We start from the raw sequence: 24,922 nt of genomic DNA on the forward strand, positions 1-24,922 counted from the left end.
ATCTGAATCATGAAAGAAAAAATTGGGTTTCATATGCCTTTAAACAAGGTAGAAAAAGTCCATATCTATCCAACTATAATATCGAACCATGCACCAATTCTATTAGAAGTAAAAGGGAAGAATACCCAAAAGATACAAATATTTTATTTCCTAGATACTTATTCACTAATGATCAATTTAAGAAATTCTTAATAGCTAATTGAAAATAATATTATAATTTTAATATGAAATCTACAGATTTGAAAAGATGGAGGGCATGTTTAGCAAATCTAATAAAATATGTGTTCAATGCTGAAAATACATTGTTTCAACTTTAAATAAAGGTGGAATCTATGGATCAGTTATCAACTTAAATAATATTCAGATAGAGATTTTATCTAGCTAGGGGGAATAGACAGGGCTGTCCTCTATTTATTATTTAAACTAGCAATTGAGACATTAGCAACTGCTATGAGAGAAGAAATAGAAGAATTACCCCTAAATAAATAAAAATTTAAAAAAATAATCTATGCAAGGTACTGGCAGGCTGGCTACCAGAACCTAAAATGGCTGTGACAAGTTGGATGGGGGAGGCTTACAGCCAGAACTGTTATGGAGGGATCAAAGAGGTGGGAGGATAAGGAGGGATCCCTCACACAACAGAAAATAGAAATATAAAATAAATATATAAATCCGTAAATAAAAAGGCCCTGCACTGGATATTGGCAAACTGTCTGCTAGTGCCTAAAATGGTGGTGAACAATAGGGGGTGGGGAGAGATCAGGGAGGTGTAAGGTGGGAGAGTAATCCCTACACTGCAATAAATACAACCCTTAACCGCTAACTGATTAACCCATTCACTGTCGGGAAATTCAGAAGTGTAGTGCTCAGATGTAATTACCGGCCTACTAATTACCAAAAAACAAGTTTTGCGTAACGGTTTTAACGCTGAAAAGAATGGGCCATTTCAGCGTAAAACCGTAACGCAGAATAATGCACTTAGTATTCCCAAGCACTCGTAGAACTATCAAGCTGGTGCCTGATCTAAAGGTTAGAACACATTGGATAAGACCCAGACCCAGCATTTAAGGCACACTGATAGGAAGCACAGAAGCCACAGAATAACTTGAGCCTAAAGGGATAAATGAACCTCCAGTTCTAGTAGCAATAGTGCAGAGCCTATAAAGGGCTAGACAAAGTTGAAAACCCTCTCCTAAAGCTAGTCAGATCAAGATTACATCCTGAATCCCTCTCAGGTTCCATTCTTTCACCTTAAAAACATCATAATCACTCACTAATTTGAGCATCATTTCTACAAAGGTGACTCAGATCTTCATCAGACCTCAGGGACTATAGTAAATCATGGTTTGAATGTCATCACTAATCTCTCATCAAAAAAAAATGGCTACTACAGAGTCTGGCCCCAAAAAAGTGATGTTTCATACTCAAGAATAGTATGAATTTGGATCAAAGAAGAGCCTGCAGAAAATCCCATTGTAATATCCAAGACAAGCTTTTCCATATGTCAGTACCTCTAGCCTTTTAATTCTAGTTGATGACTCTTTCTACTCAGGACTCTTTCCTGGATTCCTAAAGCATTATACCTATACCATTTTATTGAATGCAGGAGGGTCAAGCACATGTGCACTGATCCCTAAATGGCTAAACTGTCAATAACTGTCAGGGTGCCAGGAATCAGACTGAGACGAGAAGTGAAAAAATAATCACACCTTTATTAATAGCAAAAAAATAATAAAAAGTCCACAAATCAAAATAACAAGCCAGGAATCAAAACCAGAGCTGGTAGTCAGACGAGCCGAGTCAGGAGCCAAAGCGAATAGTCAGACGAGCCGGAATCAGGAACAAGGAAAACAGCAGAGTCAGGAACAAGCCAGGGATCAAGGAACCAGGAAGGATGGCCAGGCAACCAGGTAATACATAGGAACTCTCACAAAACAGATCTGAGACAACGCAAAGGCAAAGCATACTGAACAGAGGCCCATTAAATAATAAGTGATGACATCACAATTCTGAGACTGCATCCTGTCTCACCTGGATGATGCAAACCAGTCTGGCCATAAAAGGAAGTGCAGGAATTGAGCAGCATCCCCCACAATGCACCATAGTCAGGAAGAGAGGTGTGTAAAATGGCTGCCAGCAGCACATGGCAAACACAATAGGGAAAAAACCCTGACAATAACTGAAGTAGGTCCTGCAGAAACACTGCCCACCAGAGTGCTCTTCCATACTAGGTCCAGAACAGTGTGTGCATAAGTAGAACAAGTACAAACCCCTAACACACAGGGCAAGATGAGTCTAACAACCACCTTCATCTCCATTTTGGTTTGTAAGCAAACTTGCCCAAGAATCATTTTTTCCCACTCTTACGTTACTCCTTTTAAAGCAGTTTTTTCACCTACTATAGCCCAGTGGCTTCTGGGAATTATGTATTTTTATGTTATTTTTTGGGGTAATTTTGTTACAGATATTTAAGCCTCTAATGCCTCATGGCCTATATCAACCAGGGGTTATATTTTAAATGGATTTTCCATTTCTTTTCTTTTAACCTAATGTTTAAATTGTAAAATACAAAGCCTCTTGTCATGTTATCTTAGCTTTGGTGATCAAATAGTCTTTCTCCTGTAACTTTATAGCAGGGATGGGGAACCTTGGCACTCCTGATGTTTCAGAACTACATTATCCATGATGCTTAGGCACTCTGAAGTCCATTTGAGCATCATGGGAAATGTAGTTCTGAAACATCTGGAGGTCCAAGGTTCCCCACCCCTGCTTTATGGGAGTAGAAAGCATCAACAAAAGAAATTTGGAAATAATTGTGCTTTATACAAAAAAATCATAACCACCATAAAAAGGGTGGGCCTCATGGACTCTTGCTAATATGAAAGAAATGAATTTATCAGTTAAGTTCTTACATAAATTATGTTTTTTTTCTTGTAATTGGCAAGATTCCATGAGCTAGTGACGTATGGGATAGCAATACCCAAGATGTGGAACTCCACGCAAGAGTCACTAGAGAGGGAGGGATAAAAAATATAAAAACAGCCATTTTCCGCTGAAAAAATTAATCCACAACCCAAAAAAATAAGTTTATTCTCATAAATGAAAGAAAAAAACTTAAATCAGAAGCAGACGAATCAAACTGAAACAGCTGCCTGAAGAACTTTTCTACCAAAAACTGCTTCTGAAGAAGCAAATACATCAAAACGGTAGAATTTAGTAAATGTATGCAAAGAGGACCAAGTTGCCGCTTTGCAAATCTGATCAACTGAAGCTTCATTCTTAAAGGCCCATGAAGTAGAGACTGATCTAGTAGAATGAGCTGTAATTCTCTGAGGCGGGGCCTAACCTGACTCCAAATAAGCTTCATGAATCAAAAGTTTTAACCAAGAAGCCAAGGAAATAGCAGAAGTCTACTGATATTTCCTAGGACCAGAAAATAAAACAAATAGACTGGAAGTCTTCCTGAAATCTTTAGTAGCTTCCACATAATATTTCAAAGGTCTTACCACATCCAAAGAATGTAAGGATCTTTCCAAAGAATTCTTAGGATTAGGACACAAGGAAGGGACAACAATTTCTCTACTAATGTTTTTATAATTCACAACCTTAGGTAAAAATTGAAAAGAAGTACGCAAAACTGCCTTATCCTGATGAAAAATCACAAAAGGAGACTCACAAGAAAGAGCAGATAGCTCAGAAACTTTTCTAGCAGAAGAGATAGCCAAAAGGAACAACACTTTCCAAGAAAGTAGTTTAATGTCCAAAGAATGTATAGGCTCAAATGGAGGCGCCTGTAAAGCCTTCAAAACAAAATTAAGACTCCAAGGAGGAGAAATTGATTTAATGACAGACTTAAAGGGACAGTATACACTCATTTTCATATAACTGCATGTAATAGACACTACTATAAAGAATAAGATGCACAGATACTGATATAAAAATCCAGTATAAAACTGTTTAAAAACTTACTTAGAAGCTGTCAGTTTGGCTCTGTTGATAAGGTAGCCGGAAAGCCCACTGCAAGTGACAAATAAGACACTCCCCCCCTCCCCCTTCTTTTGCATATGAAAAGACCTTTTACACAAACAGGAGCAAGCTGGAGTAGGTATACGTCAGTATTCTCATAAATCTTTGGGGCTTGGTTAGGAGTCTGAAAATCAGAGCAATGTTATTTAAAAATAAGCAAAACTATACATTTATTTAAAAAAAAAACTTTATGGGCTATATAAATAGATCATCTACAAAACATTTATGCAAAGAAAAAATGAGTGTATAATGTCCCTTTAATATGAACTAAAGCCTGTACAAAACAGTGAATATCAGGAAGTATAGCAATCTTTCTGTGAAATAAAACAGAAAAAGCAGAGATTTGTCCTTCAAGGAACTTGCAGACAAACCCCTTATCCAAACCATCCTGAAGAAACTGTAAAATTCTAGGAATTCTAAAAGAATGCCAAGAGAATTTATGAGAAGAACACAATGAAATGTAAGTCTTCCAAACTCTATAATAAATCTTTCTAGAGACAGATTTACGAGCTTGTAACATAGTTTTAATCACTGAGTCAGAGAAACCTCTATGACTTAGTACTAAGCATTCAATTTCCATACCTTCAAATTTAATGATTTGAGATCCTGATGGAAAAACTGACCTTGAGACAGTAGGTCCAGCCTTAATGGAAGTGGCCAAGGCTGGCAACTGGACATCCGAACCAGATCTGCATACCAAAACCTGTGTGGCCATGCTGGAGCCACCAGTAACACAAACGATTGTTCCATGATGATTTTGGAGATCACTCTTGGAAGGAGAACTAGAAGCAGGATGATAACACCAAGGAAGTGTCAGTGTATCCACTGCTTCCGCCTGATCATCCCTGGATCTGGACAGGTATCTGGGAAGTTTCTTGTTTAGATGAGAGGCCATGAGATCTATCTCTGGAAGACCCCACATCTGAACAATCTGAGAAAACACATCTGGATGGAGAGACCACTCCCCTGGATGTAAAGTCTGACGGCTGAGATAATCCGCCTCCCAATTGTCTACACCTGGGATATGCACTGCAGAGATTAGACAGGAGCTAGATTCTGCCAAAGCAAGTATCCAAGATACTTCTTTCATAGTTTGGGGACTGCGAGTCCCACCCTGATGATTGACAATGCTACTGTTGTGATATTGTCTGTCTGAAAACAAATGAACAGTTCTCTCTTTAACAGAGGCCAAAACTGAAGAGCTCTGAGAATTGCACGGAGTTCTAAAATATTTATAGGTAATCTCACCTCTTGAGATTTCCAAACCCCTTGTGCTGTCAGAGATCCCCAAACAGCTCCCCAACCTGAAAGACTTGCATCTGTTGTGATCACAGTCCAGGTTGGCCGAACAAAAGAAGCCCCTTGAACTAAACGATGGTGATCTATCCACCACGTCAGAGAGTGTCGTACATTGGGATTTAAGGATATTAATTGTGATATCTTTGTATAATCCCTGCACCATTGGTTCAGCATACAAAGCTGTAGAGGTCTCATGTGAAAACGAGCAAAGGGGATCGCGTCCGATGCTGCAGTCATGAGACCTAAAACTTCCATGCACATAGCCACTGAAGGGAATGACTGAGACTGAAGGTGCCGGCAGGCTGCAACCAATTTTAAATGTCTCTTGTCTGTTAGAGACAGAGTCATGGACACTGAATCTATCTGGAAGCCTAAAAAGGTGACCCTTGTCTGAGGAATCAAGAAACGTTTTGGTAAATTGATCCTCCAACCATGTTTCCGAAGAAACCACACTAGTTGATTTGTGTGAGATTCTGCAGAACGTAAAGACTGAGCTAGTACCAAGATATTGTCCAAATAAGGAAACACAGCAATACCCTGTTCTCTGATTAGAGAGTAGGGCACCTAGAACCTTTGAAAAGATTATTGGAGCTGTTGCTAGGCCAAATGGAAGAGCAACAAATTGGTAATGCTTGTCTAGAAAAGAGAATCTCAGGAACTAATAATGTTCTGGATTAATCAGAATATGAAGGTATGCATCCTGCAAGTCTATTGTGGACATATAATGTCCTCGCTGAACAAAAAGCAGAATAGTCCTTATAGTCACCATCTTGAAAGTTGGTACTCTTACATAACGATTCAGAATTTTCAGATCCAGAACTGGTCTGAATAAATTTTCCTTCTTTGGGACAATGAATAGATTTGAATAAAACCCCAAACCTTGTTCCTGAAAAGGAACTGGCATGATTACCCCTGAAGACTCCAGGTCTGAAACACACTTCAGGAAAGCCTGAGCTTTTACTGGATTTGCTGGGATAGGTGAGAGAAAAAATCTTCTCACAGGAGGTCTTACTCTGAATCCTATTTGATACCCTTGAGAGACAATGCTCTGAATCCATTGATTTTGGACAGAAGTTATCCAAATATCCTTGAAAAACATTAATCTGCCCCATACCAGCTGAGCTGGAATGAGGGCCGCACCTTCGTGCGGACTTAGGGGCTGACTTTGGTTTCTTAAATGGCTTAGATTTATTCCAATTTGAGGAAGGCTTCCAATTGGAAACAGATTCCTTGGGGGAAGGATTGAGTTTTTGTTCCTTATTTTCACGAAAGGAACGAAAACGGTTAGAAGCCTTAGATTTACCCTTAGGTTTTTATCCTGAGGCAGAAAAACTCCCTTTCCCCCAGTAACAGTTGAAATAATAGAATCCAACTGAGAACCAAATAAATTATTACTTTGGAAAGAAAGAGATAGTAATCTAGATTTAGATGTCATATCAGCATTCCAAGATTTAAGCCACAAAGCTCTTCTAGCTAATATAGCTAAAGACATGGATCTAACATCAATTTTGATAATATCAAAAATGGCATCGCAAATAAAATGATTAGCATATTGCAGTAAACGAATAATGCTAGATATGTCAGAATCCAATTCTTGTTGCGCTAAATTCTCCAACCAGAAAGTTGATGCAGCCGCAAGATCAGCCAAAAAAATTGCAGGTCTGAGAAGATGACCTGAATATAAATAGGCCTTCCTTAGATAAGATTCAAGCTTCCTATCTAAAGGATCCTTAAAGGAATCTTCCATAGGAATAGTGGTATGTTTAGCAAGAGTAGAAATAGCCCCATCAACTTTGGGGATTTTTTCCCAAAACTCTATAGAATTTGCTGGTAAAGGATACAATTTTTTAAGCCTTGAAGAAGGAATAAAAGAAGTACCTGGCTTATTCCATTCCGTAGAAATCATATCAGAAATAGCCTCAGGAATAGGAAAAACCCCTGGAGAAACCACAGGAGGTTTAAAAACAGCATTTAAACGTTTATTAGACTGAACATCAAGAGGACTGGTTACCTCAATATCCAAAGTAATTAACACTTCTTTTAATAAAGAACGCATATACTCTATTTTAAATAAATAAGTAGATTTGTCAGTGTCAATGTCTGAGGAAGGATCTTCTGTATCAGATAGATCCTCATCAGAAGAGGATAAATTATTATGTTGTTGGTCATTTGAAATTTCATCAACTGAATGAGAAGTTTTAAAAAACCTTTTACGTTTATTAGAAGGTAGAAATGCAGACAAAGCCTTCTGGATAGAATCAGAAACAAATTCTTTAAAATTCAGAGGTATATTGTGTACATTAAAAGTTGAAGGAACTGCAACTGGCAATGTACTATTACTGATAGACACACTATCTGCATGTAAAAGTTTATCATGACAACTATTACAAATGACATTCGGCGAAATCATTTCCACAATCTTACAACAAATGCACTTAGCTTTGGTAGAACCAATGTCAGGCAGCAATGTTCCATCAGAAACTTCTGAAACAGGATCAGATTGAGACATCTTGCAAAATGTAAAAGAAAAAACAACATATAAAGCAAAATGATCAATTTCCTTATATGACAGTTTCAGGAATGGGAAAAAATGCAAATAGCATAGCCCTCTGATAGAGGCAAACATCAATGGTGTATTAAAATAATGAAAAAGCCAATAATAACTGGAAATGACACACTCGCGTCACTAATGACGCAACTGTGTGTAAGGCTTCAGCATCAACTATGACACCGGAAATGATGAAGTTGCGTCATAGACGTATTTTTCGTGCCAAGAATGACGCAATTTTCGCGCCAAGTCTAGCATTTGGCGCACCCGCGGGCCTAATACCGCCCACAATTTGCAAGAACTAGTCAATTCAAAAAAAGACTAAACCCCAAAACCCCAGGTAAGAAAAACATTTCTTAAAATTTTTTTATTTTCCCCAAATATGAAACTGACAGTCTGCAAAAGGAAATACATGAACCTGACTCATGGCAAATATAAGTACAATACATATATTTAGAACTTTATATAAATGCATAAAGTGCCAAACCATAGCTGAGGTGTCTAAAGTAATAAAAAACATACTTACCAAAAGACACCCATCCACATATAGCAGATAGCCAAACCAGTACTGAAACAGTTATCAGTAGAGGTAATGGTAAATTGAGAGTATATCGTCAATCTGAAAAGGGAGGTAGGAGATGAATCTCTATGACCGATAACAGAGAACCTATGAAATATAGACCACAGTTAGGGAAATCATCGTATTCAATAGGTGATACTCCCTTCACGACCCTCTGACATTTGCTGTACTCTGAGAGGAATTGGGCTTCAACAATGCTGAGAAGCTCATATATAAACATAGAAATCTTAGCACAAACTTACTTCACCACCTCCATAGGAGGCAAAGTTTGTAAAACTGAATTGTGAGTGTGGTGAGGGGTGTATTTATAGACATTTTGAGGTTTGGGAAACTTTGCCCCTCCTGGTAGGATTGTATATCCCATACGTCACTAGCTCATAGACTCTTGCCAATTACATGAAAGAAATACAAATTGTGTCATTTTAAAATTACTAACTGCAATCTAGTTATAGTTACCAAATACCTTTTGATTTAAATATTTATCAATCCCGTATACTTTACCCCAAATAACCAATTCAATGCTTCAGTTTCCAGAATTTCTTGTTTCACCTCATATGAATAAAGGTATTGCAGTATGGATAATAAAAGGTAGCCCAATTTTGCTTATAGTGACTGTGTCCCAAAATGTCAGCAAAGTTATCAGTCAAGATTTCAGCAAACAAAGAGATCTCTTCTATCCTCTTGCATGAGGTTATATCACATGATATAACCCCACCCCTTTTTATTCTAATCATTGGTGAAACTGGGATGATAGGCCCTTCAATGCTTGTCTCTGATTCGCCCTCGGATCTGAACATCTCATAGGTTATTTTGGGAAACGCCTCCCTGAGTAGCAAAATGCCTTTTGGTTGTAATACCAGTTTTGAACTATGGGTGGCAGCAGATAACCAGAAATGCAGTTTTTCCATCAATGCTGCTACAGTTTAATATGGATTCATATTTATTTTTACAATGTATTTGATTTTCTAGTAATAATAAGTCACATGTACCATGTGTATTGGACGACATCATACCACTGTTCCTGAGCATTTCAAGACTATATATGATATATTTCTCATAATACAAAATAATTCTTATACATTTAAAATATATGGGAATTAAAAAGGATTTTAATACTTTTAGCATGGATCTAATTAATATCTCAGTTATCATCTTCATATCACATACATAACTTGAGATCAGCAATCCGATGTGGTTTCATATTTATTACTATCCATATAAATATTTCATATCTGTATATCTCTTGCTGAGTGTATAAAACATATGATAATATTTAAAACACCAAATATATATGTACTTATTAGATGCCTGAAAAATATAAGAATATGTCATCCATTAAATTTATTACAAACCTGAAATGCATTTCTCAGATCCATGGACATATACATTTTTATACAAGATTGAAAAATATACAATATTTTACAGTATTTTAAAATGAATTTCAGTTACAATACAATATGTGTTTCTGCTTGGCTCAGTGCAGATGTGTATCCAACACAGGAAGGGTAATCAACTCTTGCTATTTTCCCTTTGAGACGTCTGTCTGAGCTTTGTGTATTCAAGCACAGCAGGAGTAATCAACTTTTGAATATACCTAAGCCTCAAAAGGATTTTTCCAACAGACAAACCATGTCTGTTTATCTCCACATGAGGTCATTACCTGATAATCTCTTATTTTAGAGAGGAAATGTCAAGAAATGAACTTGAAACACAGCAGCAATATAGTGAACATCTCTTTGAAATAACTGCCTGAACTAATGAGACCAAATGTTTTCTCTTTGTTCTCACTTGTCCCAAACAGCAAGGAGGGGTTGTTTTACCCAACCAAAATCATTTGGCAGAGAGAACTGTAATTTATAGTAAACAAAACTGATGCAACCAGTTTCATATATAATGAACCCTATGGTCCTATCATGTATAAATTATATATATATATATATATATATATATATATATATATATATATATATATATATATATATATATATATATATATAATTTAATAACACTCACAGATATCCTGACAAAGTTGTGGTTGCATGTGCCTTATTCACTCCTTATATTCTTTCAAAATATTTTTCCTGTTTTCAGCTTTTCATCTGGTTATCAGTGCCTTATAGAGATGTTGGTCCTAACGTGGTTTGGTTAAGGATTAGTGGGTTTACCTCTATTCCAATGTGTTCCCGCTTGTGAGTAGTTATCATGTAATACAGGTGTGGGCAATTATCGACCCTCCAGACATTATGGACTACATCTCCCATAATGCTCTTTCAGCTATAATTCTGGCAAAACATCATGGGAGATGTAGTCCAAAACATCTGGAAGGCTGATAGTTGCCCACCCCTGATGTAATAGCTAATTGGCTAGTTTGTTGTTTTTTCATGTTATAATGGACCCAATTCTATAAAGCTCTCTGGGCTGGCGAGATTGTTCAAGAATGCTCGTCAGTACGTCTATTTCCCAGGTGGAATTCTATAAAGCCCCTATTTATCCTGAAAAAAAGGGTGCCTCACTAAGGGGCATATACTGCATTGTCCTATAAGAAGGAGATGCATACATTACAAAAGGAAAAAAAATTGTATTAATAAGGTGCATCAAAAATCATAACAGAACTGTTTAATTGTATTTTATCAAAAATTTAAAATTTGTATTGAAATACACAGTAATAAATCAATCACAGCGTAAATTGTCATTTAAGTACACAGTATGTGCAAAATACACAGCAATAAAATAAAAAATCAGTGTTGTTCTTTTGTAAAATGGGCTGAACATGGGCTATATGAAATTGTCTCTTAAATCCCAGCTTCGTTCTGTCAATATTTTTTCCCTACAGATCTCACGTTTTTTCTTGCATATTAAAAACTGACGAGCTTTTATCAAAATACTCAAAACACTAATTACTCTGAAAGGAAACCCTACATATACGAAAATAACAGCGATTTTAAGGTACAGTGCACTGAAAACAGTGTAATTTGTTTTTTATTAGGACATTTTACATAGCAGAGAGCTTTCATTATTTGGATGGGAGAAATCTCGCCACTCACAGGGACAGACTTTTAAAAAGAATTCCATGAGGGCTGCCCCTTTGAGTGTCAGACTGGAAACCAGTCTAGGCTGACAATATTTTTTAGAACTGGTCCCAATGCCACTTAGGTTGGGAAGTCCGTAAAGAGTTGAATGCAAAACCTTTGTCTCCCTTATTTAATAAAATGCAGAATGTTCAGTCACCAAGGCTACAGTCACAATTTTTTTGTATAAAAAATAGGCAGGAAATAAAGCCCATTTATTCAAGCTCGTCTGTAAAGTAAAGGAGGACACTCATTTTACAAACACCACAGTCAGCAAGAAAGAAAACTGAAACTGAACAAATTACATAGCTGAAAGATAGACACACTATAATTATGTATTTTCTTTTTTTTTTTTACCTGCCTTCATTCAATCTTTTGTGTTCCTTCCACCATACTTGTGAATGCTGTTTTATTAGCATTTGCTCTTTTGTTATTTTTGCAGCATGTTGAGTTTTCTTAATCTAAATAGGAGAAAAAGGAAAGAGGAAACTGAAATTAGAATGACCTCTGTATGACAGTTAAATAGAGAACGCTGCAACAAAGGAGTTAAATAAAAACATGGTAAAAACTTGATACATGAGAATAAGCAATGTCCTAGATTTATTTTGGCTGGCGGTACTACATATACCTGCCAAACAATGCATCTTAATATTGTCTGTCAATATTTTGTATGATAACATCATCATTGTTTGGCAAAATACTTTTAAGATGTAAGAATGCTGTATTGAACAGACTAAAATGTTCACCTTACATTTAAAATATCACCTTTTTTTAACAACATAAATAATAATTAACATAATTTCAAGTGACAATATAGATTGATACACACATCTCAGAACCCTTATTAATCAGTATAAGAAAAAAGATTACCTTTGTTTTATTAATATATTTTTTAAACTAATTAACCAATGATGGAATTTTTAAAAGTTACTAGTAAGATGAGTATGCATTTCTTATGAGTACATTAGAGCAGTGATTTGCAACCTTTTTATTGCCGTGGCACACTTTTTTACATTAAAAAATCCTGTGGCACACCACCATCCCAAAATTTTACAACATCACACATTGTAGCCTAATACAGGATATATATACAGTTAGTATATCTATATATATATATATATATATATATATATATATACACACACACACACACACACTGTACTGTGCTGTCATGCCATGCCTCCTACAAACTATACATGACATATTGACATTCATTCACAAACAATCATAATGATTGTCTGTGAATGAATGTCAATTTCATGGTTGTAAATGATGCCTGATGAGCCTGTCACATACCTCCCAATATTTCAAAATTTGAAAGAGGGACACCCCCGCACTGTTGTCAGTCTGCCGCGGCACACCTGAGGATCTCTCACGGCACACTAGTTGAAAAACACTGCATTAGAGGATTTTCCTAGTGGCATTATAATCTGCATACAGATTACGCGTGGAGCTCAAATGTTGGCGCACAAACGATAAGGGGTTTATCGCGGGTGTTTGTGCTCGTCAGGTTTACTGCTGGTATTACGAGTTTTAAGCAGACGCGATCACTTGAGAGCAATCGCGATTCACGCTAGAATGATTACCGCAAACTCAGAGCTTTGGTTAGCTGTTTTGCAAAACAAAAAAGTTGCACAAAACACAGAAAAAATAAATTACAAAGTACACTTACACTCATAATAACACCATCTAATAAAAATTATTTTAAAAAAAATAATGCCCTAAAAAGTCATAAGGGCTCAAATATAGGAGGCATCAGGCGTTAGAAAAAAAGGCAGGCAAAGGGCTTTAACATAAAGATACATACATATGCATGTCTCAGTATGTATATGTACTGTATATATATATATGAAGAGAGAAGCGCTCTACCAGGAACGAACAACCGCTCAGTGGCTTGTTCTATAATGAGTTACCCCCTAGGAGCAGCCTCTTTTAGCACAGTTGTGCTTTTCACAGAAGAAAACTTTCCTAAAGTATATCAGTCTGATCCCGCCGAGTAAGGTCAGTCCAGCCCCGAAATACCAGGCAATTCTCCTCTGAACAAGGAACATGACAACCCCAGACGATCGCTTCAGCCTTCTATGGACCTCGTCAGTAAGGTGCAGCCACATTCTTCTAAGCACACTGGGCAAGGAGCCCACGTCTGGTTTACCCCATCACCCTTAGGGAGACCTCCCCAGGTTCATAAAAACTTGCATATGAAGAGAGAAGCGCTCTACCAGGAATGAGCAACAGCTCAGTGGCTTGTTCTATGGCGAGTTACCACCTAGGAGCAGCCTCTTTTAGCCCAGTTGTGCTTTTCACAGAGGAAAACTTTCCTAAAGTATATCAGTCTGATCCCACCAAGTATGGTCAGTCCACCCCCGAAATGCCAGGTAATTCTCCTCTGAACAAGGAACATGACAACCGTAGACGATTGTTTCAGCCTTCTATGGGCCTCGTCAGTGAGTTGCAGTGACATTCCTCTAAGCACACTGGGCAAGGATTCCACATCTGGTTTCCTCTATCACCCTTAGGGAGACCTCCCCAGGGTCATAAAAATTAGCATATGAAGAGAGAAGCGCTCTCCAGGAACAAGCTATTATGCTATTGTTCATTGCCAGGTTAAGCACTTCTCTCTTTTTATTTATAAAAATTATGACTCTTAGGGAAGTTTCCCTAAGCGTGATGTGGGAATCCAGACGTGGACCCGTTTCTCAGTGTGCCTAGAGGTATATGGCTGCACCTCACTGATGAGGCCCACACTAGGCCGAAATGTACGTCTGGGGTTTTGCAATTTATCTCATTCAGAGAGGTATTGCCTGGTATTTCTGGGCTGGACTGTACTGTTAAGCCAGGATCAGACTGATATGCTACAGTAAAGTTCTTCTCTATGAAAGGGACACGTTGAGCAAAAGAATGCTGCTTCTTGGGTGGTAGCTAACCATAGAACAAGCTATTATGCTAATGTTCTTCCCCGGTTGAGCACTTCTCTCTTTTTATTTATGCAAATTCTGACTCTTAGGGAAGTCTCGCTAATTTTTAATTACCCTATTAAGACCACTTAATACATTAAAAATTGTAACCATTTTAAAAAAAATAAGGCTTTTAATAAGACCTTCCAAGTCAACCAGGAATTGTATTTGATGGCCTACGTATGGACACATTGTACAGAAACAGAGTTAAAAGTTATTTGGCAGATACACAGTTCTTCTGGAACCAGGCAATGGTTTAACAGCTTATTCTTCCTTTTTTATCTGAAGGGTGACAGCAATGCTGAAGATGATCTGTATTCCCTACACATCTTCATCATGCAACGGGATAAAAACATATATTTCAGGGATTTCCAGGAAACGTGACCCTTATGACATTATGGTGAAATGGGTGAGAACCAGACATATTTTTGTCCCTGTTTATGCAAATGTTCCTTCTTCTGGATAGGCTATTGCAATGTTCTTATTTGAATGTCATGGATTTTCAGTGTTGGTAATAAAAAGATAGGGGTTTGAAAAAATGTATTTTATATGAGCTATTTCTTATCCCCTTTACAAGGAATACTCATGTCAGGTTCATTTACAGGTAATGTTTTGACATGAATAGACATTGGGCAAGATTACAAATGAAGCGCTATTTTAACGTGCACCCCGAAAGGGGCAAATATGCCTGTTTATGGGTGCACGTTATATAACACAGCCATTACAAGTGGCTGGTTAATGCTACTGTGAGATCTTGGGAGCACTTTGTCCCCCAATTGCCCCTAAAATAAAGTGCACAGTTCCTATTATAAAATATGAGCATCTTTATTTTTTGTAAAAATAACTGCACAAAGCAGTTATAAGGGGTTAAAGTCAGGGGATGTGGGGTTAGAAAAAAACGGCACTGAAAAGTGCCTTTACATAGCAGTCTAGAGACTGTGTTTTAAACTGCAATTATATATATGTATATATACATATAAACACATACATATATTAAATTTGCTGCCCAACGCTGTGCGACTTACCCCCTGCATTGCACTAGGCTCTTAGACGTGAATCATGGCATCAGAACAAGGCTCCCATTGGAGCCTATGGAAGCATGCTCTCATGAGCGCAAAGCTTCCAGGCAATGCGAATGTGAGGCCGCGTTGAGATCTGTGCATACCCTAAAAGGGATAATTAAGTAAAAAATGGCATACGCTCTCGGAATTTATCATTGCACAAGCAGTACTTGTGAACTGCTGGTGCAATGCCGCTCCCTGCAGATTCACAGCCAATCGGCCGCTAGCAGGGGCTGTCAATCAAGCCAATCATATTCGATCGGGTTGATTTCTGTCCGCCGCCTCAGAGCAGACGGACAAGTTATGGAGCAGCGTCTTTAGACCGCTGCTTCATAACTTCTTGAAAACTTCTGTTTCTGGCAAGTCTTCAAGCTCCATACAGAGCTTAATAAATATGCCCCTATATCTTTGATCCATTATCACTTTTTTATAAAAAAAAAATTTTTTACTAGATAGTGTTTATATGAGTGTACCTGTATTTTAAGTGTATTTATGTTGTTTTAAATGCATTTTTTTTCCTCCTATACCCTTTAGGCAAGCTCTTAAGTTGCACTAAACGATGAGCATAAATCGTGTTTGTGCTTGGGCAAACGTGTTTACGTTCAACTCCATTTCCATTTCCATTGTGTGCCAAAAGCCAAAAAAACACACAATATTGCTCACTCACAACAGTTAGCGCTCCAGTCCTTAAAGGGTCATGATACCCAAATGTTGAAACACAGCTGCTAGCAGGGTTGATTTCTGTCTGCCGCCTCAGAGTAGGCGGACAGGTTATGGAGCAGATTATGAAGGCTCGCCGGAAATACGGAGCTTGATAAATATGCCCCTTTGTGTAAAGGATTAGGGCTAAAAAAAAAAAAGTTGCATAAAGCACAACATAAATATATTAAAATAAAGTGTTACACTCATGTATACAACATCTTATAAAATGAATCATTTAATATTAACAAAAAGTTATAATGGTTAAAAATGTATATGGTATATGAAAGGTATTTGAATGGAAAGGGTTATAAATGTATATATACATACATATACAGTTGCAAGAAAAAGTATGTGAACCCTTTGGAATTATATGGATTTCTGCACAAATTGGTCATAAAATGTGATCTGATCATCATCTAAGTCACAACAATAGGCAATCACAGTCTGCTTAAACTAATAACACACAAAGAATGAAATGTTGCCATGTTTTTATCGAATATACCATGTAAACATTCACAGTGCAGCTGGAAAAAGTATGTGAACCCTTGGATTTAATAACTGGTTGAACCTCCTTTGGCAGCAATAACTTCAACCTAACGTTTCCTGTAGTTGCAGATCAGACGTGCACAACGGTCAGGAGTAATTCTTGACCATTCCTCTTTACAGAACTGTTTCAGTTCAGCAATATTCTTGGGATGTCTGGTGTGAATCGCTTTCTTGAGGTCATGCCACAGCATCTCAATCGGGTTGAGGTAAGGACTCTGACTGGGCCACTTCAGAAGGCGTATTTTCTTCTGTTTAAGCCATTCTGTTGTTGATTTACTTCTATGCAACTTTCTTGCAACTGTACATGTGTATGTATGTATATATACATATGTATATATTTGTATACATGTGTATTTATGTTTATGTGTGTGTATATATTTATATACTCCATCCAAGAAAAAAGGGGGTTGCAGCAGCAAAATATGTAAAACATAGCATTTATTGAACCAATGTTAAAATTCCATAGGAGGGCTGGAATCAGGTACAAAACATAGAAACAGTATACGCGATTTGGCTGATTGCCGTACTCACTAATTTTTTCTTGAATGGAGTTTATTATGCCAAATTGAAGCAGCAAAATCTTCACAGTGACAGCTATTCTTTTGGTTCATCGGAACTTTGAATACCGGTGTTGGATACCTGTGTTGCCTGTGAGTTACGTTCTCTAGTGACCTATGCAGACCTATGAGGTGAAAGTGGAACTTCCGGTTTTCGTGCTATGAGCAGAGGAACCGACATAGCACACTGGTGCAGAGTTTCCATCAAGACCACCCAGTTTTGTGAAAGGGCCGAGCTATCTCAGCTGTTAAAAGGATATAGTGACACAGTAACGCCGGATTGGGCAAAGACCGCTGCCATTGGCCGGAAATCGATTCAGCAGAGACAACGCTGCAAGCTGCGGACATTAGCAGCCAAAGAGGTATAGCCTTTTTCATGTCTGCCCGTTGTGGGATCCGGATTGCTCAGGTATCCTAGACACCAACACCTATACAGTAGGATCATTATTATTAGTTTCCAATATTTAGACTGTTTGTCTAGCCTTCTGATCACTAACTTAAGCCTTTTCACGCCCAGGCACTTCACTTGGTTATTATTATATATTTATATGTACATATGTATATATACTTTTGAGCCCTTTCCACTCAAATACCTGAAAACAAGAACAATCTTTTTTATTCAATTTTAATATTTAATAATGTGTTTTACTGTGTATGTACTGTAAATATTTTGCATTCAAATGCTCTTCACATATGGGGAAAATGTTCTATGTATTTTTAAATAGATATTCCTATAGATATATAGGAATATATATATTACAAAAATACATTACATACTGTATATAAAGAAATATCTATTTAAAAATAAAAAGAACACTTTCTTCTATGTGAAGAACATTGGAATGTAAAATATATTAATAACTATTACATTCATAACTACCTTTGGGTTAGCACTGTAGGTTTAACTCTTGTCGGGTTAGGAGTAAGCACAGATGCAATATCCAAAGTCCTGATGTAAGCTCACATCAGGTTTTGCTCACGTGCAAACATTTTACTTTCAACTTGTAATACGCAAGATAACCCGTGCACATTAAAAGTTTACTTCTGGCTGTATTTATGCACGAGTGAAAGCACTAAATAGCGCACCACTTGTAATCTGGCCCTGTGTTTTTTTAATAGACATGTCAATAGACTGGACGTATTTGGAATTCATTGATCATATTGTAAAGATGAGTGGGTGTCTAATAGTTTGAATTTAAGATCAGACACAATGATATAAGCTACTGAATGTATTTTTCTTTTCAGGTTATCAATTGTTTATTGGTCACTAATATATTTACTGAGCTTACCAGATTGTCTCTATGTGCAACATCAGACAGTTTATGCAATCGCTGTTCTTGGTGCTTTGGTGTCTTGTGCACAATGCAAATGAAGCACATTTGATCATTTAAATAAATTGGAGAGTTTAAAATTGTACATTGTATCTGAATGATGAAAGAAAGAAATTGGGGTTTATGTCCCTTTAATTAACTAATATTATCAAGGATATGGTTACTCTGCTTATGTAATAGGACCAATGAAGAACACTTTTCTAAATCTGCTTCTGTTGGGCTGAACATCAAACCTTACTGTTCCCAAAAGAAAACATAAATAAGGATTTACTGTGGTTGGCTTGTCTCAACACAGAAAAAGGCAGAGGTGCTTAAATCTTTTTTGTTTCAAGGAAGTTAACAAGAGAAGTTGCAGACTTGTTATACAGTAATGTCTTAAATAAAGTTATTCAGTTCAGCAAGTTGTTTTTATTTCTGTTGTTTGGTGACAAGTATATATCATTTAGAGTATAAAGTCAAAGCTTTGAACAAGCAGACCTGCTCTTCTCGTTTCTTTTTTAACAGTCCCTTCTACCATGATATCTGTAAATGTACCTTAAAAGTTATACTATATTTATTCTGCTTGTTGCATTTTTCCTGGGATTTGGTACAGATGCACAGAAGAAGAGCAATATTGCCTCTTTGTGGATCTGTCTCAGTTTTGTCTCAGATGCCTTAGATCATTGCCTGATATCTGTATATTTTATTTTCCAGTGAGGTTGCCAAAACTAATAGGAGTAAGTTGCAGACATGTGGGTGGTAACAATGAATGGGATTATATACTGTTGTATGGTTGTTCTGATGTAATAAACATGCATGTGTGACATTCATACTGTGGTCAGTGTTATCTATTTTGTAAACCCTTTTATAAAAATAGGTTTTGCCCAAGAAAGGAATGTTTATGTTTGCACAATTCTAAGTAGGACACAGTCAGCAGGTAGAAGACCTATTGTTGACATAAACTTATGCCTCTTTGACAGCTTAGAACTTAGATTGGCTTCATTAAAGGTCTTGGCTTGTTTTGTAATGATTTACAAAGCAATGCCAACGAGTTTGTTGTCTGTTCATCCAGTTGCTGTCATCTTTGTACATGTCCCTTAGAAGGTGCCTATCATATCACTAAAATGAAAAATAATTGCTCCCTTCACACCTGACAAAGGTACATGAAATCTTGATTCATCCAGGACAGACTAACCTTTATAGGCAGTGAGAACTGCCAAGAATTGCATCAACTAAATGAAGCACACAGGGACACTAACGTTCTACAACAAAAGTAGCCTGTGTTTACTCTTATCGCCTCATTCTACATAAATACTGCATTTTCTTCATCTTTGTAGTATAAAATATTGTTTTTAATGCAACCTTTGAACTATTAATGTTCTATGCAAACGCGAACATCAGTGCAATCCATGCACAAACATCCTCTAAAATGTTGACTATTTACAGAAGATTAAAATGTTAGAATAACTATAAATTTATTAAAGAATAATGTTTAGATAATTGAAATATTGTGTTCTTTCTGCAAAATAATAAACATGCTATTAAATAAACAAAAAGATTAAATAAAAGTTTAATACTTAAACTTACACTACCAATTAAAGGGACATAATACTCATATGCTAAACTAAATCACTTGAAACTGATGCACCATAACTGTAAAAAGCTGACAGGAAAATATCACCTGAGCATCTCTATGTAAAAAAGGAATATATTTTACCTCTCCTCAGCTCAGTAAGTGCTGTGTAAAAAGTTATCTTTCAGTTACTGCCCAGTTGCAGGTAAAAAAAAAAAAGAAGAAGAAATTAACTGCAGCCAATCAGCATTGCTGAGGTCATGAACTCTTTTACTGTGATCTCATGAGATTTCATTTAACTCTCATAAGATTTCATAGTAAACGTCCTTAAACTGAATAGGGAAATAACATGAGTGTGCATGAGGCTCACTCCCTTGCCGGTCCTGGGACAGGCATACTGATTTCCTGCTTAAAGTCCTTTACAATGGGGTGTGAATACTTAGGACATTTTGAGGTAAAATATCTTTCTTTTTTACATAGATGTTTAGATGTAAAAAGCTTTTTACAGCTGTGCTGCATCACTTTCACATGTTTCAACATTTGGTTACCATGACCATTTAAGGACTGGAGCGCTAACTGTTGCGATTGAGCAATATTGTGTGGGGTTTTTTTTGTCTTTTGGCACACAATGGAAATAAGTTGACCGTAAACACGTTAGCTCAAGCACAAACACGATTTATGCTCATCGGTTAGTGCAACTTAAGAGCTTGCCTAGAGGATATAGGAGGATAAAAATTGCATTAAAAACAACATAAATACACTTAAAATACAGGTACACTCATATAAACACTATCTGATAAAAATATTTTTTACAAAAAAGTGATAATGGATCAAAGATATAGGGGCATATTTATCAATATTTATCAAACTCTGTATGGAGCTTGTGGCCCCTTGTTTCCGGCGAGCCTTCAGGTTTTCAAGAAGTTATGAAGCAGCGGTCTAAAGACCGCTGCTCCATAACTTGTCCGCCTGCTCTGAGACGGCGGACAGAAATCAACCGGTCGAATACAATCGAATTGATTGACACCCCCTGCTAACGGCCGATTGGCTGCGAATCTGCAGGGGGCTGCATTGCACCAGCAGTTCACAAGAACTGCTGGTGCAATGATAAATGCCGACAGCGTATGATGTGCAGCGGACATGATACGCTACTTTGTATCATGTCCGCTCGCACATTGTGAAATATGCCCCATAGGGTATAAGGTGTTTGGGAAAAAAAGTAAATTTATACTTACCTGATAAATTAATTTCTTCTATGGTACGACGATTCCACGGATTCATCCTTTACTTGTGGGATATTATCCTCCTGCTAAAAGGAAGTGGCAAAGAGCACCACAGCAGAGCTTTCTATATAGCTCCTCCCTTAGCTCCTCCCCCCAGTCATTCGACCGAAGGTATAGGAAGAAAAAGGAGAAGCAAAAAGGTGCAGAGGTGACTGAAGTTTAAATCAAAAAAATATAATCGGTCTTAAAATGACAGGGCAGGCCGTGGACTCGTCGTACCATAGAAGAAATTAATTTATCAGGTAAGCATAAATTTACTTTTCTTCTATAAGGTACAACGAGTCCACGGATTCATCCTTTACTTGTGGGATACAATACCATAGCTATAGGACACGGATGAACGGGAGGGACAAGACAGATGCCTAAACAGAAGGCACCAAAAATAGCCTCCGTAGAAGCAAAAGTATCAAGTTTGTAATATTTGGAAAAGGTATGAAGCGAAGACCAAGTCGCAGCCTTACAAATCTGTTCAACAGAAGCATAATTTTTAAAAGCCCATGTGGAAGCCACCGCTCTAGTAGAGTGAGCTGTAATTCTTTCAGGAGGCTGCTGTCCAGCAGTCTTGTATGCCAAACGGATGATGCTTTTCAGCCAAAAAGAAAGAGAGGTAGCCGTAGCTTTTGTACCTCTATGCTTTCCAGAATAGGCAACAAACAGAGAAGATGTTTGACGGAAATCTTTGGTCACCTGCAAGTAAAATTTCAAAGCACGAACAACGTCCAAGTTGTGCAACAGACGCTCCTTCTTAGAGGAAGGATTAGGACACAGGGAAGGAACATCAATTTCCTGATTAATATTCTTATTAGTAACAACCTTAGGAAGAAATCCAGGTTTGGTACGCAAAACCACTTTATCAGAATGAAAAACAAGATAAGGCGAGTCGCATTGCAATGCAGATAGTTCAGAAACTCTTCGAGCCGAAGAGATAGCAACTAAAAACAGAACTTTCCAAGATAGAAGCTTAATATCTAAGGAATGCATAGGTTCAAACGGAACCCCTTGAAGAACTTTAAGAACTAAATTCAAACTCCATGGGGAAGCAACAGGTTTAAACACAGGCTTGATTCAAACAAAATCCTGACAAAACGACTGAACGTCTGGAACATCTGCCAGACGCTTGTGCAGTAAAATTGACAAAGCAGATATCTGTCCCTTTAGGGAACTAGCTGATAACCCCTTCTCCAATCCTTCTTGGAGAAAAGACAAAATCCTAGGAATCCTGATCTTACTCCATGAGTAGCCTTTGGATTCACACCAATAAAGATATTTACGCCATATCTTATGATAAATCTTCCTAGTGACGGGATTTTGAGCCTGAATCAAGGTATCTATGACCGACTCAGAGAATCCCCGCTTGGATAAAATCAAGCGTTCAATCTCCAGGCAGTCAGCCACAGAGAAACTAGATTTGGATGCTGGAACGGACCTTGAATGAGGAGGTCCCGTCTCAGTGGTAGTGTCCATAGTGGTAGAGATGACATGTCCACCAGGTCTGCATACCAAGTCCTGCGTGGCCACACAGGTGCTATCAAAATCACTGAAGCTCTCTCCTGTTTGATTCTGGCAATCAGACGAGGGAGGAGAGGAAATGGTGGAAACACATAAGCCAGGTTGAACGACCAAGGTACTGCTAGAGCATCTATCAGTACTGCTTGAGGATCCCTTGATCTGGACCCGTAACAAGGAAGTTTGGCGTTCTGACGAGACGCCATCAGATCCAATTCTGGTGTGCCCCATTGATGAATCAATTGTGCAAACACCTCCGGATGGAGTTCCCACTCCCCAGGATGAAAAGTCTGACGACTTAGAAAATCCGCTTCCCAGTTCTCCACTCCTGGGATATAGATTGCTGATAGATGGCAAGAGTGAGTCTCTGCCCATCAAATTATTTTGGTAACCTCTATCATCGCTAGAGAACTCTTTGTTCCCCCCTGATGATTGATATATGCTACAGTCGTGATATTGTCCAACTGGAATCTTATGAATCTGGCCGAAGCCAGCTGAGGCCACGCCTGAAACGCATTGAATATCGCTCTCAATTCTAGAATATTTATCGGGAGGAGAGCCTCCTCCTGATCCATACTCCCTGTGCTTTCAGGGAATTCCAGACTGCACCCCAGCCCAATAGGCTGGCGTCCATCGTCACTATGACCCATGCTGGCCTGCGGAAACACATTCCCTGGGACAGATGATCCTGTGACAACCACCAAAGAAGAGAGTCTCTGGTCTCTTGATCCAGATTTATCTGAGGAGATAAATTTGCATAATCCCCATTCCACTGTTTGAGCATGCATAGTTGCAGTGGTCTGAGATTCAAGCGAGCAAATGGAACTATGTCCATTGCCGCTACCATTAGTCCGATTACCTCCATACACTGAGCCACTGACGGCCGAGAAATGAAATGAAGAGCTCGGCAGGTGGATAAAAACTTTGATTTCCTGACCTCCGTCAGAAAAATTTTCATGTCTACCGAATCTATCAGAGTTCCCAGGAAAGGAACTCTTGTGAGAGGAGTAAGTGAACTCTTTTTTACATTCACCTTCCACCCGTGAGATCTTAGAAAAGCCAACACGATGTCCGTGTGAGATTTGGCTAGTTGGTAAGTTGACGCCTGAATTAAGATATCGTCCAGCCAACCCGAAGGGGAAGAGCCACAAACTGGTAATGCTTGTCCAGAAAGGCGAACCTGAGAAACTGATTATGATCTTTGTGGATAGGAATGTGCTGATACGCATCCTTTAAATCCACAGTGGTCATATATTGACCCTCCTGGATCATTGGTAAAATAGTCGGAATGGTCTCCATCTTGAAGGATGGGACTCTGAGAAATTTGTTTAGGATCTTGAGATCTAAAATTGGTCTGAAGGTTCCTCCTTTTTTGGGAACCACAGATTGGAGTAAAACCCCTGCCCCTTTTCTGTTCTTGGAACTGGGCAGATTACTCCCATGGTATATAGGTCTTCTACACAGCGTAAGAACACCTCTCTTTTTGTCTGGTTTACAGATAATCGAGAAAGATGGAATCTCCCCCTTGGAGGGGAATCTTTGAAGTCTAGAAGATACCCCTGGGTCACAATTTCTAAAGAAACAGATTCCGCAACAGTGGTGTAAAGAAGGACCGGGAGAGAATCTCTCCCGGTCCTTCTTTACACCACTGTTGCGGAATCTGTTTCTTTTCTGTGACTTTACAATTAGGGGTTTGGAGAGCCCCAGCAGCAGTGGGAGTATACGCCTGCAAAACCGGTATTACGCTGGCACTCAGGAAGGCCCTGGATTGTAGCTCTCTGTGCATACTGTTGCTCGGTGTTTGAATGTGAAAACAGGACTGCTATAAATTCAGCAACTGGAGATTAAGGGATCACTCTACACTGAGAGGGCACCATCTGGGTGAGTTCTTACCTTTACGTTATTTGTA

At 38.0% G+C, this 24,922-nt stretch overlaps 1 protein-coding gene across 1 annotated transcript in view; it reads right to left on the reverse strand.

The window, feature by feature from the left end:
• The window catches only part of CCDC148 (coiled-coil domain containing 148), a 633,004-nt gene that overhangs the window by 458,134 nt on the left and 149,948 nt on the right, over nt 1–24,922 (reverse strand). The window contains exon 4 of the mRNA XM_053698320.1: nt 11,879–11,982. Within this exon, the coding sequence (XP_053554295.1) occupies nt 11,879–11,982 (104 nt within the window). The remainder of the gene's footprint in view (nt 1–11,878; nt 11,983–24,922) is intronic.

This window comes from Bombina bombina, chromosome 1, assembly GCF_027579735.1.
Source record: "Bombina bombina isolate aBomBom1 chromosome 1, aBomBom1.pri, whole genome shotgun sequence".
Lineage (NCBI taxonomy): Eukaryota > Metazoa > Chordata > Amphibia > Anura > Bombinatoridae > Bombina > Bombina bombina.